The 19,608-nt window shown below is 35.2% G+C and overlaps 1 protein-coding gene across 1 annotated transcript; it reads right to left on the minus strand.

Annotated features, from left to right (window-relative positions):
- Window positions 1–1,147: 1,147 nt before the first annotated feature.
- LOC127831485 (atrial natriuretic peptide receptor 1-like) lies at window positions 1,148–16,964 on the minus strand. The gene is made up of 12 exons (XM_052356468.1): window positions 16,779–16,964; window positions 13,224–13,400; window positions 12,523–12,688; window positions 10,932–11,081; window positions 10,256–10,430; window positions 9,262–9,402; window positions 8,579–8,702; window positions 6,654–6,722; window positions 4,556–4,730; window positions 3,550–3,648; window positions 2,642–2,733; window positions 1,148–1,255 (listed from the first exon to the last, which is right to left on the minus strand). Exons 1-12 carry the CDS (start codon window positions 16,962–16,964, stop codon window positions 1,148–1,150), a joined length of 1,662 nt encoding a protein of 553 aa, XP_052212428.1.
- Between the last annotated feature and the right edge of the window lie 2,644 nt (window positions 16,965–19,608).

Here is a 19,608-nt window from a genome sequence, read left to right on the forward strand (position 1 = left end):
TTTTATCATTCTACTATTCTACATTATTACCATCATCATCATCATCATCATCATCATCATCATCATCATCATCATCATCATCATCATCATCATCATCATCATCATCATCATCATCATCATCATCATCATCATCATCATCATCATCATCATCATCATATCATCATCATCATCATCATCATCATAATTGGCATCATCACCATCATCATCACCATCACCATCCCCATCACCATCATCATAATCATCATCATCATCATCCTTATGCTCTTCCCCATATCAATGAAAATTAAAGGGTTTATTGTCTGCAATTAACTGCAACAATTTTCATTGAAACGAACAATCCATCCTATCGAGGATGTGAAATCAAAACTTGGAAAATGTTTTTATCAAATTGTTAATAAACAATTTAAAACGAATTAACAAAACAAAGATACCCATATAACGTTTACAGAATTAAACATGTAGGCATCATTATTACATAATTATTGATATGCATACTCATCACAACAAGAATTAAATAAGAGATTATTGAAAAAGAGCATTTTTTTCAACAATTATTGCACAATAATCAACATAACCAACGTCAAACCCAACGCAGTATTTTATAACAACTTTAAAAATGTACTCTGCCTTTTGTTATTACATACTCATACTTGGAGTGTTTTTCACAAATTAGCTTTATCCAAGAGGCTCTGATTTTACAAAAGCATGACAGATGTTAATGACTTATATGCAATGCACAAAAGGTGGGTAACGCCGCTTGCAGTGTACGGCATTTCAATACCGCGTAGAACACTAGGTCAATTTAAATGTTAACCCTTTGTCACTTAGATACGAATTTTTACGCATCTATAGCCCCTTAAAAAGTTAAATTTAATTTAAGACCTTTCTTACTAGATTCAAATTTTAAAGGCTACATTTCCAACCCTAAGGGGTAGGGGTAAAGTTAGGGAGACTAATGATGAGCAGCAAACAGCATAAAACCTGACCATACTGCGAGATACTCGCAGGCTGTTCGGTTTTTGTTTCTGTTTGCACATAACCATTTCACTTTGTTTCTGAGTGGGAAAGGGTTAATAGATGAACAGTCCAGCAAATCGTACACAGGATAAAATAAGACATGATATTTATCCCTTGGGATTGTGTATAGTTATTTAAAATCATGCGCTTCTACAGGAACAGCAAGTTTGAGGTCCGGTAATGGTTTGTTGAAGCCTTCTTTACTGAGCAAAAAGAATGTCGTTATCTCGCCTTTGCCCTGAAAATAATGACAAGATCAGTGCTTAGATTTCATATTTTATGTTCACTCACATCACTCTCCATACTTCATCTGTTCATTTAATGTGTATTTTTCATATCAATATATCATAGTCGTAATAAACGTAGAATGCTCCAAGTAAATATTCTTACTTCTTCATCGCTGGACATGTTTAAAAACCGGTTCGAACAAATGTTAAAAAAGCGATTCGAATACATGTTTGAAAAGCGATTCGAAGACATGTTAACAAGCGATTCGAACACATGTTTAATCCAAACGCTGAAGGCACTGACGTTGTTCGCTGTTGTAAAATCTTAGACGCAACTCAGTTTTCAAAATTATGTTATAGTTTTTTATATCGCAAGTTTGAAATGAACACACCCCATTCAAATTTATACAGAGTGTGTCTTCAAGAACAGGTCGAGATGTGTTTTTTATTCTTCAAATCATTTATAAAAAAGATAATTTAAGCTTCATTTTGGGAAAACAGGGCTTAATGCATATACATTAATTGTCATCCCAGTACCAGAGACTCTCTTTAAACGAAAAACACCATAAAATCAGAAAGTGTCGTCCTTGATTAGCTTGTGCGCATTGCACAGTGTGCACAGGCTAATCTTATTTGACATGCATTAAGCCCCGTTTTCACTGAAAGCAGCTAATATGTACAGATGTCAATGATAAACACTAGACTGGCCAATGTTGTCCAGTTAAACACTATTGATTAAATACACACACTGCAGTAGTAGAGCAGACGCTCCTAGCATTCGTTGTCTGCATAATGTTACTGCAGGTAGTGCAGACAGGCAGTGTTTATCGTTCCTAGCGTAGCTTACCGCAGACTGACTTGCAGTTATCGTTCCTAGCGTACTTAACAGCACACTGACTTGCAAAACTGCCACTCTACATTAGTTGTGAGCTATCGTTTACAACTAAAAAGCTATTTGAAAACATCTTTAAAACGCGATTCACACTTAAGAATTTTTTTTCGTTGTTTACGGCCAATTAACATATATTTGCTGGTTGAATGCTTAGAGCTTCAAGCAAGAGGTATTAAGTAAGCATCATTTATAAGCCTAGCAGTATTATTCAAAAAAGGTGTTAATTTAACGAAAAAATATTTTCAATTCTACATTATTATTTTGATACGAGTTTTTTTTATAATAATGAAAACTATATTTTACTATGCTTTTGCAGATCCGGTTGTTTGTTGCGCTTTTTAGATTCTTTACGACGAAATGTGCTTCTTTGTTCGTATTTTTAAAATCATCGAGAAGCATGCGATAACGTTCATAAACGTCATGAACTAACATGCTAGCTGTTTTTATTCAGAACACATAAATAATCTATACGTGTGTTAGAGTAATTGTTAATACTGTTACCGACCTTCATAGTCACTGGTCCTCTGCAGTGGAAGTAGTACCCGCCCAGCTGATCCAGAATGGTCTTACACTGGGGGCTCACGTGAATACGCAAAGCTAGAAATATTGAATGAGATCATCAGCGAATAATATTGCATAGTCCTCTCTTTGGGTAAAATCAAGCTATACGTTTACGTTTGGGCTTAATTTATTATATACACTTAGAATGTCATTATCTCCTAACCTACCCTAACCATTCACCGTAAACGTAAACGACGTGACTCGCCTACTGACAGACACAATCGGTGCATATTCAATTTTTACTAATGTAAGTTTTGTCTAACAAAAATACGCACTCACATAAAACGTTGAAAGGGGTGGCATTGTTTTCCAGATAGATAAGATACAAATAACAGATACCAAATAGATATTACACATCAATTAACCCCTAACCCTACCCCTAACCCCTAACCCATAACCCTACCCCTATTCCTAACTTTATACCTACCCCTAACCCTTCGTTGGCGGAGTTAACACCGCACTTTCAATTGTACAATTTCTCTTTGGGTGTGAATCTATTTGGAATACAACGTTCTCGCGTTGAAAGATTTTGCACTGTGATCATGTGGTGGGAAGAACTGTATACTGATTTTTTCACGACCGAACTTTTAGTTTATGTTCATAGAGCTTATCAAAAACCCAGAATCCGTGTTATTTAATATCATTTCGACCCAATTTTCGCAGATTCATTTTATCGCTGAACACAATGATTACATCTATGATTACATTTTTATTTACCAAACAATTTAAACTTGTAAACTTTAATTATATTATTTTGTCTGCTACATTTTTAATACAATTTCCAAATCATTTGATGTTATGATTTTATGCTCAAAATGTACTATTTTTGCAGCCTGAGATTAATGTACTTACCAAGGCCGCTTGACTCCATTCTTGAGGCATAGTTTACTGTGTCCCCGAACAGGCAAAACCGGGGCATTTTCAGTCCCACCACACCCGTACATACAGAACCTGGCGGGGATTGGACAAATTACATATTTAAAGCAAATAAATGATTTCAAATGATTCAGTTTTAACAAGATCCAGAGAGGGTAATTACGTGATTATCAAGGTGGCGACGTCCATGCCGATGCAGGTAATTTTCGCCGTTTAATACCCTTTATTTCTGGTATTATTATTTTTTTACTTCCGCTCACTTTCCAGCCATATAAGCAAGAAAGTTACTGGCGTTTATTTCATAGTTATATTCATTCTATATCTCGACTTTACTCGCTGTGATATTTCTTAGCGGGATGACATAATTGGAGCTCCACTAAGAAAATTTGCGGTGAGTAAAGTCGAGATATAAAGCGAAGTTAAATACGAAATAAACGCTAATCCCTTTTTTACTGAGATGACTGGAAAGTGAGCGCCATTAAACAAATTAACACCATTATTACAGGGTTTAAAACGGCGAAAAATAACTGTCTCGGCATAGACGTCGCCATCTTGACTACCACGTAATTACCCCATCTGAAGAGCGGAAGCAAAGGAAAGAGGCAAATCACGCTAGAATATTGTAAGGTTTTACAGTGGGACTCTTCATGATTGCCACTTTCGATCCTATTCGATACATCGATACATTAACGTGTACATCTAAAATTGGTAGATGTTTGCCATTGACCATCCTTGTTCAACACGAACATAGCTAGAGCATCAAGAAAACGTAAGTTAAATGGCCGATCTAACTTAATTTCTAAGATGATCTTGAAAAAAAGCAAAAAGAACTGAGAGGCCAGCTGCTGGAAAGTCGTCAAGAGAGCTATGTAAAGAACATAATTTCAACAAGAGCAAGGGCCTACTGGAACAGGCCGAACATAACCAATCAACACAGAAAGCGTTAATTTATTATTTCGTAAGGTTTTCTTTTTCATTTTACCACTGTGTATTCCAACCCGCATCTGCAACTGTTTCTCGGGTCGGTGCCGTATTCTAAACGTGGTCACGGAGCTTAGAAGATCTAGAGCCATTGTCGCTATCTCGCCAGCGTGCTTGTTACCGTTCCTCTGAGGTAAGCCGCTCACCACCATGTAGGCGTCGCCGATGGTTTCCACCTGTGCGATATATAGGTAGATCTGTATATGAAGATATAAGGATTATTTTCGATCGCGATGCGGTTGTTAAGTTATTTGAAAAACCTTTCCACCATGTAGGCGTCGCCGATGGTTTCCACCTGAGCGATATATAGGTCGATCTTTATATGAAGATATATGATTCATTATTTATCGCGATAAGGCTGTTAAGTTGTTTGAGTAACCTTTCCACCATGAAGGCGACACCGATAGTTTCCACCTGTTAGAACTATGATACGGTAAATATGCGAAACTATGAGTTTCTTATACGTTTACTTTGTTCAATGTTACGTTCAGTATGATTTGCATAAAGTTTTTGTTTCATGTATATATTGCGTTCAATGTTTGCAATAGGTATATTTGACGAGCTATTTGAATACCATTTCCACCATAGAGGAGATATATATTAACATACGTTCTTTCAAAGATATTGAGTTCGATATTTCTTTCAGTAGGTTTTTGTTATTTATTGGAATGCCCTTGCCATTATAAATACGTCGCCTATGGTTTCCACTGAAACGACATGTACTTAAACGTTATTTCAAAGATATTGGGTTTATGTTTTTTTGCAATCGGTTTATGTAAGTTATTTGAATACCCTTTCCACCATATATGCCATATATAATTATATGTTCTTTCAAGGACATTGCGTTCAATTCATTTTGCAATAGGTTTGTGTGAATCATTTGCATAACTTTTAAACCATGAAGTGGTCGCCATATTTCTGCTGTTTGAATAAATATCATTAATACATGTCAAGAGAATTATCTTCATTCTCACTCGCATAAATTATTTTATATTTGTCTTTAAAGGGATACTCGAATACGAGTATAGAATCCATTTAATATGAAATCCAAAAGCTCATCGCTTACATATTTGTCTTATATAGCTATTATATTATCCGATTTACTGTCGTCATTAGTACTTCGTGCCCGTCAAATATTTTTCAAACATTGTACGTGCATTCGTCCAATATACTTAGTAATGAGCGATCCGAGTTTAAGCGAACATTTCAGTCTACTTAAGATATATCCTTCGCGAACAATCAATCTAATACGCATGGTGTTAAAATTTGAAATATTGGAGATTTGCAACACCATTGTAGTGAAACATGAAAAACATTCTTCAAATATGTATTTAAAATATACTGCGAGGATTTAGTTCTCGAGAAACACGATGCATGTACAACGTCATTAGATTAAATGCTTCGCTGCGGTAAGGATGTTAAACGTTAAAAAAACGTCAATGAATATTAAAGGTATATAATAAAGGAATATAAATAAAATAAATAACATATGATACTATTTAACAGCGTAGTGAACAATACTGCTACATTTGGTTACTACAAAGCTGATATATGCATATACAAACAGTCTCTCTCTCGACCCATCCAGTAAGGTATGTTTTAATCAGTCAGGGTAATCACGTGATAGTCAAGATGGCGATATCAATGCCGAGACATTTTTGCGCCGTTTTGCTTTCATTAATGTTTATATTAATTCTTTTGATAATTGCCGCTTACTTTCCAGCAATGTAAGAAAGGAACTTTAGTTTTTATTTCGTATAAAAACTTGCTCTATATCTCGACTTTACTCGCTACAAAATTTCTAAGCGGGATGACCTATTTACAAATCCACTAAGAAAATTCACAGCGAGTTAAGTCGAGATATAAAGCAAATTATAATAGGAAATATACTGTAACCACTTTCTTACTGATATGGCTGGATACTGAGCGTCATTTAAAGATTAAACAAATGTAATAAAACATAAATAAAACGGCGAAAAATACCTGTTTCGGAATTGACATCGCCATTAATATGTATCGAGGTATTGTACGCAATTTAAAATATCATGATTTTATAGACTGAAATACGCAACGAAGATCTCAGTATAAACTTCTATTACCTTATATACATCGTAGTCCTCAATAATCGTGTCGAAGCACGTGTACAGATCGTTCAGTAAGGTAACAACCTGAAGGAAAAGTAAATAAATATGGGCCTCGCTCTTTGAAAAGGGGGTTAAATGCACGTGCGTAAAGTGTCCTATCAGATTAGCCTGTGCAGTTTGCAGAGGCTAATCAGGGACGACACTTTCCGCCTAAACTGGATTTTCGTCAAGAATGGTCTTTCTTTTACCGAAATATACAATATAAGCGGAACCCGAGGACCTTATTAGCCTGTGCATTCTGCACAGGCTGATCTGGGACGACACTTTACGCACATGCATTAAACCCCTTTTTCACAGAGCGAGGCTCATACATATGGCAATGTATATACTTAATATATTGCAGCAATCAGTGTTCATAAAATGTCCTTGCACACTTTTTAATAAGGAGCAAAACAAGCGGAAATACTATGGTATTGCCAACAGCATCATTCTTAAAAAATATTCAATACTTCAATAAAGACACAAACATATGTAATTCCCCGCTTAAAATACATTTATATTCAGCAAATCATCTATGAGTCGCAATAAAGTTCGGATTGCCGTGATTTATAGGTGCATTAACTACTTATGCTTACGCCTTCCTAAGGTATATGCATCCTTACTACATATCTTTGTTATGGACTGATAAGCATTAAGAAAAATGCTTATGGCTATTTAGTTGTGTATCTAACCGAAGCATCAAGGTAGAAAAGGACTATATGATTTGTGTATTACCGCCAACCAGAATCACATAATTAATTAATACCTACAATATCCGACACCGATATGTTTGTAACACTTGATTTTTTTCGCTATTGCAAAACATCTTGCATTACGCTTACAGCTATAACACAATGGACAAGTGCATGTCAAAGCAACAAATCAATCTTAATCGTGAACACGTTACGTCCTGCCTTTAGCTCATGTGCTAAAGCGCAACAATACATAGGGGCAATTACGCTAGTCAGTTGTTCAAAAATTGTATAAGTCTTGCTGTTTTGTTATGCCGCATCACACGAAAACTTAAAATATCTATGCACTTTACTTTATTTCAAATACAATTCCAAAAATGACAAAACCGGTACTACTGTACTACTTTTCTTATAATGCATTGGACAATATATGAGACGTCATGGGTAACGTACATATTCCCTTATGATGAGAAGCAACATTTTTGCATTCGTATGGTCTTCAAACTTGTGTGGATTTAACATTTGTAAAATGGTTAAGTGCAGCAATTTTATGTAATTTAAGTTTCGTGTGTTAATTTGTAAATGATTTGGCGTATTAATATTGGATACAAATCGGTCACTGATAATGTTGAAGATTTATTGGGAGTAAATGTTGGTGTCTGTTGTGATCGTGTTGCACTACACTAGAACGTTAACAGTGAAAAGTCTGCTGCTGCTTCGAAGATAAGTTTTAAAAAAAACTCGGTCAGTATATCTAATGTGTCACTTGCATTCTAAATGATACTTACATTTAACTCTAACTAAATTGTTGTTTAACACAACTCTTTGACGACGTTTCAAATATAATCAATTTACTATGGTAAAATGGAATCGCAAAAAGGACAGCATATATCTCGTACAGAGATTATAGGTTGCCGACGTGCGTTTAAACGATTGATAAATGATGTATTTTATGAGGATTATTAACAGTTATTTTTTGTGTGCAAAGAGTGCATTTAATTCCGACCGGATTTGTAGGGATTGGTTATACCTTCCTTTGTTCGACCTCGCCCCTCCAACATCTTCCATTTACTGGCATATGTATGTGCACTAAGTAAACCAGCTGCCTCAGAACGCATTTACTGAATCCCCGTGTTAAGTAAAATATCCCGCAATAAAAATGGCTTCAATTGAAAACGTCGAAGATTCCAAGCAAACAAACGAACCAACCTCCATCGGGGAACTCTCCGATGAAAGAGCCGTGAATCCGACAATATCGGAGAAGAAGACGGTGACGCTGTCGTACGTCTCAGGCGCGACCATCTTTCCCAACTTCAGGTCATTCGCTATCGACCTGATCAATATACGGACCAATCATAAATTATGGATGCATTGATTCGTGTCTATTCTGTCTCGTAGCGATGTATTTGAAAATGCAACATGATTAAGGTTTACAATAGTAAAGTTACAAAGGGCGGTAAATAAAGGATGTTTTTTCCAATAATGGTTTAGCCTGTGCACAAACATCGAGGTAAACTACTCTTACCAAGGGCAATTACAAACTGTACGGTATCTATGCAAACCAGGGCTATATTCTACATATCAAATTCTCAGTGCGTTTTGTTCCAACTCTAGCTGCTGCGAATGTACACCGACTTCGAGAAAAACAGCTTTTGCCAATGGAATTGTCTTTGCATACCTGATTAAAGCAAACAATAGTAACTTTGCAAACTTGGGTAAAACAGACAATCATCACTATGCAAACCCGAGTAACATCTTACAGAGTAGGTCTTCGATGCGTTTCTGTTCTATCTCTAGCTCTTGTGTGCGGCTGTTAAAACAGCTCGAGGTAAAGTACTCTTTCGCAGGAATAAACTTTACGTCCCTATTTAACACGTAAAATGACAACAAACCTAGGTAACATCCTACAAAGCAGGTCTTCTGTGCGTTTCTGTTCTATCTCTAGCTCCTGCGTGCGGCTGTTAACGAGTTCTTCAAGGTGGTCAGCGTACTTCTCCATCATGTGAACCATCTGGTCCACAAGGTTCGTTGTCCTGAAAACAGGCCGTTAACACTTTAAGTGCTGGAACCGAATTTTGAAGGCCTTTGCAAACAGTTTGGATCCAGATGTGACGCCACAAAACGTGGAGTCTCATCAGGATCCAAACTGTTTGCTATTCTGATAGTATTTTTTGAAAAAAAAAATCGAAGAAAATACTACTTTTAGAAATTCAGAAGACGACATTTTAGCAGACAACATATTTCCCAGCATACAAAGGGTTAATTGACAAGCCTTTAGTTCGAAGTTGTAAAAGCTGTAGTAATTCAGATCGCATTTAAATATTTTTTGTTTGGGAATGTCAAAAACTTTGTTCTTTTTTAAATGACTAAGTGTTCTTGTCTAAGCATATGTTGTTAACTTTAAGTTTTTGCTCAAACGCGTTTCGTTTCAAATGCCAATTTATAATGCGTGTGAAGTCCGTATTAAAACAGCATATAAACGGTGGCTTCCTTCGAATGTATAGATATATCATAGACCGTTTGCTGTCAAGAAATCAATTTGCTTTTGAAAAAAAACCACGATAACTCGAAGTTTGATGTAAGGTTGTAACTTAAAGATTGTATGGTATAAAACATATGCATAGTTTAAGACGAGTAGTAGTATTAAACACTATTTTAAAATCAACATAAGTTATTAAGACTGTGTGCAAAAGCTAACAGGATTTAATGGAGTTGTTTTTATAAATCTATCTCCGGGATCTACGCTGGTCCTGAGCAGATATGCAGTAATTAAATCGATGGATTATTGCGCACTATACGCAAAGCCTTTGATGGCATGAACCGACAAGCTCTCACGCATGTTGTTCTTGACAATATTATTGTTTGTTTAATAGAGCAATAACTTACTTTCCGTTATTCAATTTCTTCAACAATTCCAATATTGTATCAAAGGTCGGGCGGAACATATTAACTTCTTCCCAACACATGCGCATAATGTCATCGAGTTCTGGTATTGTTTCTTCGGTCGGTACCTCCGGCCTGAAAGGGGGCGTTTGCTTTGAGATAATAAGTTGAAGAATATCTGGAATAAGGAAAATACAAAGATGTAGTAATGTTTTTGTACATTTAATAATGAATACAAAGTAGTTATGTTGAAAGAAAACTTAAGAATTGACGAAATACAAATGCATTGATTGGTTTCCTCAAAAGTCGCGCTGTGGTATTTGAATATGGTTTTTACATTTGCAGTGCCTTTTGACATGACTTTATTAATTGATCTCGTCTTCGTGCTTGTTAAATAACTACCCTATATCGGTCAAAGTGCAATTTGATCAATATATAGACGTACACGGCACAATAATCAATATTAAGAGTTGATCCATTAACGTTATGGTCGTTACACTATCTGCTGTCACATCGTCCGAATAGTTATCATCATTTACAATAATAGAATGAATGAGATGGTCATTTAAACAGGACATCCCTCCGGACCAAGGTAACTAAAAGAAATATCGATAGCAAAATCACCATCATTATTATTGTTATTGCAATATCATAGTTATTCATGAGAAAATCACATTACCTTTTGGATCTAGATTGTTATACGAATATGGACCGGATCTCAGTATGATTTCCTGTAAAATGATTCCGTACGAATACACATCACCCTTCTGAGAGCCTCGGACGCTCTGATTTTGGTCGCGAAGCAACTCGGGTGCTGTCCATAACAATTCTGAAAATTCCAAGATAGTTAATTGGTGTGCCATATATTAAGGTCTATGATTTCATACATTAAAGATGAGTGCTATGATTTCGACTGCATGCATTAATGACGATGGCAAAGAGAACAATTATGACAATCGTCGTTTACTTTGTTAATTATAATTATTATAAATAAACTGTACCAAACAAAAAACATTCGATGTATCGCATAGCATTTGGCCTTATAAGACAAGACTCTCAGAAAGGTTCCAACACACATAACAAAGTTTCAACCAAAAGTTCAAATCGGAAGAGTAGACATTTCTAAAAACCATGGAAACATAGGTACTGAGCAGCATTTAAACTGTGTTGTGAGTGGTGATACGTTTCAAGACTATGGGCTTGAGTTTGAAATTGATGCTTAATTAATTCGAAAATTTTCCGTCAGGCTTTTATCATTACCTGATGTTTTTATCAAATATTAATAATACTATTGACTTAAAGTAGGTCTAGTCCCTTAAAGTTTTAAGAATATTTGTTTGACTGAATTCTAAACGTCGTTTGGTGAATACGGGTCCAAGTGCCTGAATAATCAGTAAAAATTGCAAAAAGGTGTAAAAATGTATTACCTAAATTGGTTGATATTCAATGTATAAAAACTAAAGGCAAATTATGCATATACCTAATGTTCACATGAGCGTCTATAGCTGCAACCATTTCATTTCTAAATTGGTTGAAACATTTTAACATATGTGCTATATTCCAGAGTTATCTACATACTTGGAACATTGAGTCGCCAACTGGCGGACATGTTTGATGGTAACTATAATAATTGCAAAAATTGGGTATAATCATTGAGAACGATGAAATGTCTGATACTATTCGTATAACATTTTACGTCTTATTTAGAACGTTCTTTAGATTTCCCCCAGAGACACCAACCACTGGTTATAGTCGCAGGGAACGGACTCGATAGCGTTTCAAATAAGCATTAAGTTTTCTATGCAATCGAGCGAAAATAAATAGGTACAGATCAAGCATTCGTTACATGACAGTTAACGACTTCATTAGCAAACTATTAGACCGGTAGTTTTTTCTTATGAATCAGTTGAGCCGTTACCTTATCAGGGTTACTATCGGCAATCACACTTACACTTATCCAAATCCAGAAATTCATGGATCAACAACTTGTTATATTTTCTAATCTGATTATACTCTATGCAGTTTTGGCAGAAATAGTCAATAAATGTTTACAGTCAAACACTCAAACGTAAAATTAAATACTCGATTTAATCAGTATCATGTCGTTTGCAATTTAAGCACGGGTTAGATGAGATTTCTTGGAATTAGTTGAATCTTGGTTCGTGGATTTATAAATTTCGATAATTTAACACACGGTCTTAGTGAATCAAATCCAACCGCTTTTCTCCTTAATTTGACACAGTTGTTATTATGTTATGTCCCCTACTTACGGTAATTTTTGTTGAATTCACTATCTTGCAGTGGTCGTTCCCCGTCTCGGAAGATGGGCATAGCGATGTTGCCTATTCGGCAAGTCCAGTGGGGGTCGATAAACACGTTTGATGACTTAAGGTGCCCATGGCTTTTGACATCGGATGCATGCAAGTAACTCATCCCCTGAAATAATATCAAAACACAGAGACGTGCATTAAAAAAAGGAAAATAGACCATAAACGCATAAAATTGAAAATGAGCATGAAGTGCAGACAGATGAAAACCACCATTGCATGCACACAGATTTTAACGTGATCCCGTTTTATGTGTATATAACATTTATAATCATTCTATAATGATGCAACTCCGTTTATAAAAAATATATATGTTACAAGTACTTTATGTTTTTAAAGACCTATAATTGGATTATTATCATCAATTATGTATATTTGTATAATGTTCGATATAAGTTAACAATTGTTCGAAAATGTTAGCCGCGAAAATAAATGGGACTTCCCATCAGGGCATTGTTTTATGAAACCATGGTGACAATTTAAATAACAAGTGATTGTTTTACTTAAAGATAACAAATTAATTACCAAAATGGTTGGTAAATAAAACGCGTGTAAGATAAAGTTTTTTCTAAGCGTTTTCGCATCTTTAATATTCTATGGTCAACTAAAATTTACGACCGATATTCAATTTCGGACACCATTACCTTAGCAATGTCAGTCGCAAAGGAGACCTTGAAAATCCTGTCCAGCTTAATGTTGTCATTTTCTAGGACATCGAGAAGGCTCCCCTTCGGACAGTACACAGAAAGGATGCAGTTCTTCAGTGGTTCTACACAGGCCCCGACTAGGGGGTTAATGTTCCGGTGAGTAAGGTAACGAATCTGAAAAAAAGGTTTCTTCGGAGTTTAAAGTGTGTTGGTATTGTAAATGTTATGGAAAATGCTTGGTAATACACAAAACGGAGACAGGTCTACAGGGTTGCTACGCAAGTCCATATAAGTGGACTTATTATCCGGTGACCTAATTGAGAATATAAACATTCGATAACAAATGTGCCTTTTATGTTGATTTGTGTATATTTGTGTGTTATGTGCTTGGCAATACACGAAGAAAATGCCTATCTGCATTGATAACAGGTCAATGTTATCGTGTTAGCTTTTTGGAACGATGTTGGTAGTACATTTGAGATGATGAAATTCTTCGTGCATTCTACGTATCCCTTAATCTCATAGTATCGGTTCTCCCCATAGTATCGTGCATTTACCAAATACCTTGAGGAAGTAATGCAAAGTTATTATTTTTTCATAAGTTGTAATTTATTTGATGTTTATTCATGACTATTACGACGATCATTCTCTTGATTTCCGGTGTTAGTCGGAAAGTAGGTAATGTTTATTCCAGGGCGATGCTATGATTTATAATTACGTACAACACAAAATTATGTTAGTTTGTTTATGGATTAATAGTAGCTTAATTGAATGTTTTATATGCCGCTCATTTTTGAATATATGTAAAAAAAGAACATCATGAGCAAACGTTTCGTTTTCCATTAAGTTATCTTGTTTGAGACAAACCACATGCGCACAGTGAAATATCTTAGCAACCAATCAGAAGGACCGATACTATGAGACAGTTGTACATGAAACAGATTACTACTGTGATCTAAACCTAGCCAGTATTTTGTCAAAATATTTCCGAATAAAATGCAGTTTTCGTTGTTATGTACAATAATGCACATTAAACTAGTGTTTGAAAGGTAACACATGTGTGTTTTTGTATTTGTTCACTTCCAAAAGTCGTATGTATTCATTAAGAGGGCCGATACTACGGATAGACATGCTAAGTCAATAGGTTATGGTGACTGTAGTGACGCATCTGAAAACATCAGAAAGTTCATTAGCATTGTTTATTGTTATTTTATTATTATTTATATTATATACTTTTTGTTAATTTATCGAACATTATACGCGAATTTATGGATTTAACGGAATACCCTGCTCTAGTATTGAATTTCTTGTTTGCAAAGGATATATTCAACTTGTTACATGAAGGTCGCACATCTGAGGAATAAGTTGGTTTAACGTTCAATTGTGTGACAATTAATGATGTCTTCCACATGGTTTTTAGGTAATCATGGCCCACCTAAAAAGAATGTTATAATCCCAGGGGCGGTGAATACAAAACCATAGCAAACGTATGCCTCTTTGCACTTTTCATGTGTTCTGTATCACATGTTAAGGAATATAGACTGAGCTTTGATGATTTGATTTTGGTGTCTTATAATACATAAAATATAGTCTGCGTGTGCATTCTTTTTTGAGCTTTTAAACAACAAGCGGATAAAATGGCACGTGGGATCATAAAAAATTTATAATATGTATATTTAAACTAATTAGACTGCGACCTAACGTTTGATGACCTATGTTCCAATTTTTCCTTGGATTATACTTCATTAAGAATTTTGAAGTCACGTCAAACATATAAACGGTTTCTTATACTGCTAATTATACGGAAACGGAAGAAGGTAGATTCATGTTAAATATTGGACTGACTGACAAGTAATGTATAATTAAATCCTGTTAAGTATTTGTAATTATTGAGTTCGCCATCTACATTAGGTACAGATTTAATGGTTTAATCGTGTTCTATACCATTGAACTTGACCTTGGAAGCTTTGAGCATAAAATTGGTATCACGCCATGTTTGCACAACTACCACTGTAGAAACGTTTCGCATTTTAGACTAGGATTTTCCACGGCAAAATGCGTTGTTTAACGAATGTCTGCCCTTCGATGCAGTAGTTTTTTAGTTTAACATCACTCATAACATATCTTATCTGATCCGCACTGTTTGTGTTACATCTGTGAATGTATCGAAGCTGATTATCGTAGCTGTGCCTAATAAGGTACTTGCTTCAGAGCAGGTTGATTGTACTGACAAAAATTGGGGGGGGGGGGGTCAAACAAAGAGTCTTTTAATAGGCCTTTATAGTTTTGTATTAGTTTGTGAACGGATCATTAACTATGCTTTTGAAGAATCAAAATACAATTTATGAACATAAATCAACTGATTAAGGTTTTCGTTCTGTTTTTATTTGTTATATGACCGTTATAGAAAAGTCAATATCATGTAAAACATTGCTATGCTAGAATTATGTTTCGTTCATTTTTTGTTTATCGATAAATTATTATACCCTTATTTAAATATCATATAATGCTCTTGATAAAATCATAAAGGTATTTACTAATCTTAATATACATCTAACACGAACAAAAACTGTAATTAAAACGTGCGACCGACGAAAAAAATATGATTGTTTCCAAGCAAAAGCCTAAAAGATGATAAAAATGGACCTCAAGAAATATGATATCTCTTCTAAATGTTCCTTTTGATTAACAAAACCTATAAATGTATATTTTATATACCTATGTCCATTTATTTACAAGGTTTCGTTGACCAAAAATTAACCATACGATATACATTAAATCAATAGGCATGTGTGTTCTATACGAAGCTATAGAGCTCGATGTACTGCTTAAAGGGATCTTTTAACGCTTTGGTAAATTGACAAAATTGAAAAAAGTTGTTTCAGATTCGTAAGTTTTTGTTTAAGTTATGATATTTGTGAGGAAACAGTAATACTGAACATTAACCATGCTCTAATATAGCCATTATATGCATCTTTTGACGATTTTAAAACCTAAAAATTATAAAGCGTTGCAACGCGAAACGATGGAATAATTTGGAGAGTTCTGTTTTTGTCGTTGAATTTTGTGAAACTACGAAGATTGCTTATATAAGGTATAAAATACGTCAAGAATGCGTACTCGGCGGAATAGCTCAGTAGGCTAAAGCGTTTTTACTTCAGGACTCTGGCAGGACTCCAGGGGTCACTGGTTCGAAACCTGGTCCGGGCTATGTTCTTTTCCTTTTTTTAATCACCATCACCATCACCATCTATATATATATATATATATATATATATATATATATATATATATATATATATATATATATATATATATATATATATATATATATATATATATATATAGAATGCATATATTTGGTTGTTCATAATAACGTTGAATACACAATGTTGCTGAATATATTCTCTGGAATTGTTTTGTTAAATGCAAATTCATAAACGTTTAAAACGTAAACAAAATAACATGCATGCGCAAATAACATTTAACCGTTATTTAATTTCAAGCTAAACAAACAAAATGGCCAAAACGTGCGGTTACCCGCAACCATACCTCGTTGATCTCCCGTACCAGGCTTGCCGTAACGGCAGTGTAGGGCTTGTTTATCTGCTTGACGGCGACTATTGTTCCGTTGACGTTGGCAATCTTCGTGAAGACTTGACTGGATATAGCAGACTCAAGGCTGTTCTTTCTTTTTGACTTTCGGAGGGTGTTTGAGGATTTGGACCTCGTCGACATAATTGTCCCCTGATGCGAAACGCAGCGTTTTACTGAACATTGTGCACACTTTTCAAATACATAGATTATAAAATAAAGACAACAATGTATTCTAGACGAATAATTTTTTTTTATAGCAAATTAATATGTTTTTGGTCGTTATTGTTACCTCAACCGACCTACGATTAGATCGAATACCACCACCCAAAAGCGCTTCGTTTTGTAAGGTTAAAATACAGTGGCATAGAGGTGACATTCACTCCTTTTTTTAAATTGCACTAACCTTGTTTGCTATCTCGTGGCCTCGCATTAATGTTAGCTATCTCGAGGGACGTTCGACGTAGCTAACTCGTGGCCACGAGTTAGTCAGCAAATTATATTGTTCCATATGGTTGTCCATGTTCATCTTTATAGAAAGGGGAGTAATCATCACAGTAAAAGCCCGCTTTGACCAGCTATATATTCGTACAGACTATTTGCACATATTACGCAAAATTTGATTGGCTGACTAACTCGTTCGATTGAAAAAGCTAAAATTATCTCCTCTTTTGTTTTATGCACACCTCCTTTATTTACTGCAACGATCTTTTTTTAAATACACTCCTCTTTTATTAAGTTATTAAGTTTAACACTCCTCTTTTTTATATCTCGTGGCCTCGACTTTGTAACTCGAGGCCACGACACAGCTTACTCGTGGCCACGAGTGAGTAAGTCGTAGCGACGAGTTACTAAGTCGAGGCCACGAGATAGAAAACAAGAGGATTGCAATTGAAAAAGAGGAGTGCATGTCACCTCTACGCCACCGTATTTATACGTAACTAAGACACAATCTGTTTGTGTATGTTTTGACATACACAATTTACAAATTACTGTTCCACGTAAATAATTCCATATATGGTTCATAAGTATTTTATGTTTATATATGATGAAATCATATACACGCTAGTTGCATCCGTTTACCAAACGACAATTGATTCTAGTGTTAATGGAACCTGTTCACGTTTTGGTAAATTCATAAAAATGTTTCAGATTCGCAAATTTTCGTTGTAGTTATGATATTTGCGAGAGAACAGTAATACTGAACATTAACCATGCTTTAAAATATGAATAATATGCATATTTTGACGATTTAAAAGCCTGAAAATAATAAAGCGGTGCAACGCGAAACGATTGAATAATTTGGAGAGTTCTAAACTTTGTTGTCGTTATATTTTGTGACACTGCGTGGATTGCTTATATAAGGTATACAATCCATAATACATTGATTGAGCACGGATTGCCGGGTGGTCTAAACGCTAGACTTTTACAATAGGGATCAGTGGTTCGGAACAAATTGAGGGTTCCTTTTTATTTGTTTTTTTCTTTTTACTGGAGATTTTTAGATCCAATGTTTACATTTACCAATAATAACAAAGCATTTAAAGACAAACTTCAAAACATGCCAAAATCCGCGTAAACGTCGCTTTAAACATAACCTTGCAAATGAATACTTCTTTTTGGTCGCATAACGTGCATGTTGGCATGTTAACGTCAATACGGTTCCACGGACTATTATATACTTACTAAACTGCCAAACGAACTTCCTTTAACTTTCACTTTGAAATGTATGTCATCAAAGGGTATCTGCCAACTCAGGCTTTCCATCATACCTTGGTGCCTTCGTTTCCTGGAAGTATTTTAAAGCCCATTTTGACCTCTTTGAATACAAGGTATACAGTTTATATATTACACATAATTAGACGTTATCACAGAGTTTGATCTACCTGACTGTACGTGACACAATTAACAGTACGCCTAAACAGTATCGGCCAACATCCTTCAGCAAAGATATTTCATATAAATGTACGATTGTTCTGATCAAGCCTTTAACAAAATTATAAAGGTAATATATGCCTATGGGCATTAACCTCCTGCGTAAGTAGACTGTGGTACATCTGATCACATGGATGAGTTAACAAAGTGTCACCCCTCTTTTTTTTAGAGCTTTTCGCGGGTTCTACACTTTGCTATGCGTCAGAAGTAGGGTTTTGTCAACTGTAATGATATTTTTTCCCCTACCGGTTTCACCGGAGGGGACATATGGTTTGCGCTCTGTGTGTCTGTCTGTCTGCCAGTCCGCCACACTTTCTGGATCCAGCGATAACTTTTGTTTTCATGAAACTTGAAACGTGGATGGATGGCAATATGGACATTGTGCACGTCATTTAATTTTGTTCATATGCCAAACATTTTGGTTGCTATGGCAACAAATAAACAAACATCTGACAATGGTTGAGCTGGTATGGGACATATATTGCTTAGCAATAGTCTTGATAAAACTGGTATTCAATGAAAGGAAATCACATTCATCTGGGGATCTAACGGCGATTTGGATCGATACACGTTATATTTCTAAATATACGAGAGTCAATACTAATTCGTCCAAATATCTTGAACAGTGATAATGTTATACGTTTATGATTGTATCAAATTGTTTGAGAATATTGCACATCAGCTGACTCGAAAAGTGTATCATGTGCAAAGAATCATTAGATGGTTATGAGTTTCAAAATGAATGATTATATTCGGATAATAGTTCTTTTTTCTGTATGCATTGAGACATGTAAGGATGGTCAGGCCACTTGTGATGTAAAAAATTGTATTTATTTTATTCATTTCTAACTTG

The sequence above is a fragment of the Dreissena polymorpha genome, chromosome 5, assembly GCF_020536995.1.
Source record: "Dreissena polymorpha isolate Duluth1 chromosome 5, UMN_Dpol_1.0, whole genome shotgun sequence".
In the NCBI taxonomy this organism is placed as follows: Eukaryota; Metazoa; Mollusca; class Bivalvia; order Myida; family Dreissenidae; genus Dreissena; species Dreissena polymorpha.

What these genes read in the sequence shown, in the direction of transcription:
- LOC127831485 (XM_052356468.1), bottom strand. Translation starts at nt 16,964, where the DNA reads ATGTCGACGAGGTCCAAATCCTCAAACACCCTCCGAAAGTCAAAAAGA. An exon ending in TAACAATCTAGATCCAAAAG is followed by an intron (nt 10,431 to 10,931) that starts GTAATGTGATTT and finishes TCCTTATTCCAG; the next exon opens with ATATTCTTCAACTTATTATC. An exon ending in AAGAAATTGAATAACGGAAA is followed by an intron (nt 9,403 to 10,255) that starts GTAAGTTATTGC and finishes GCCTGTTTTCAG; the next exon opens with GACAACGAACCTTGTGGACC.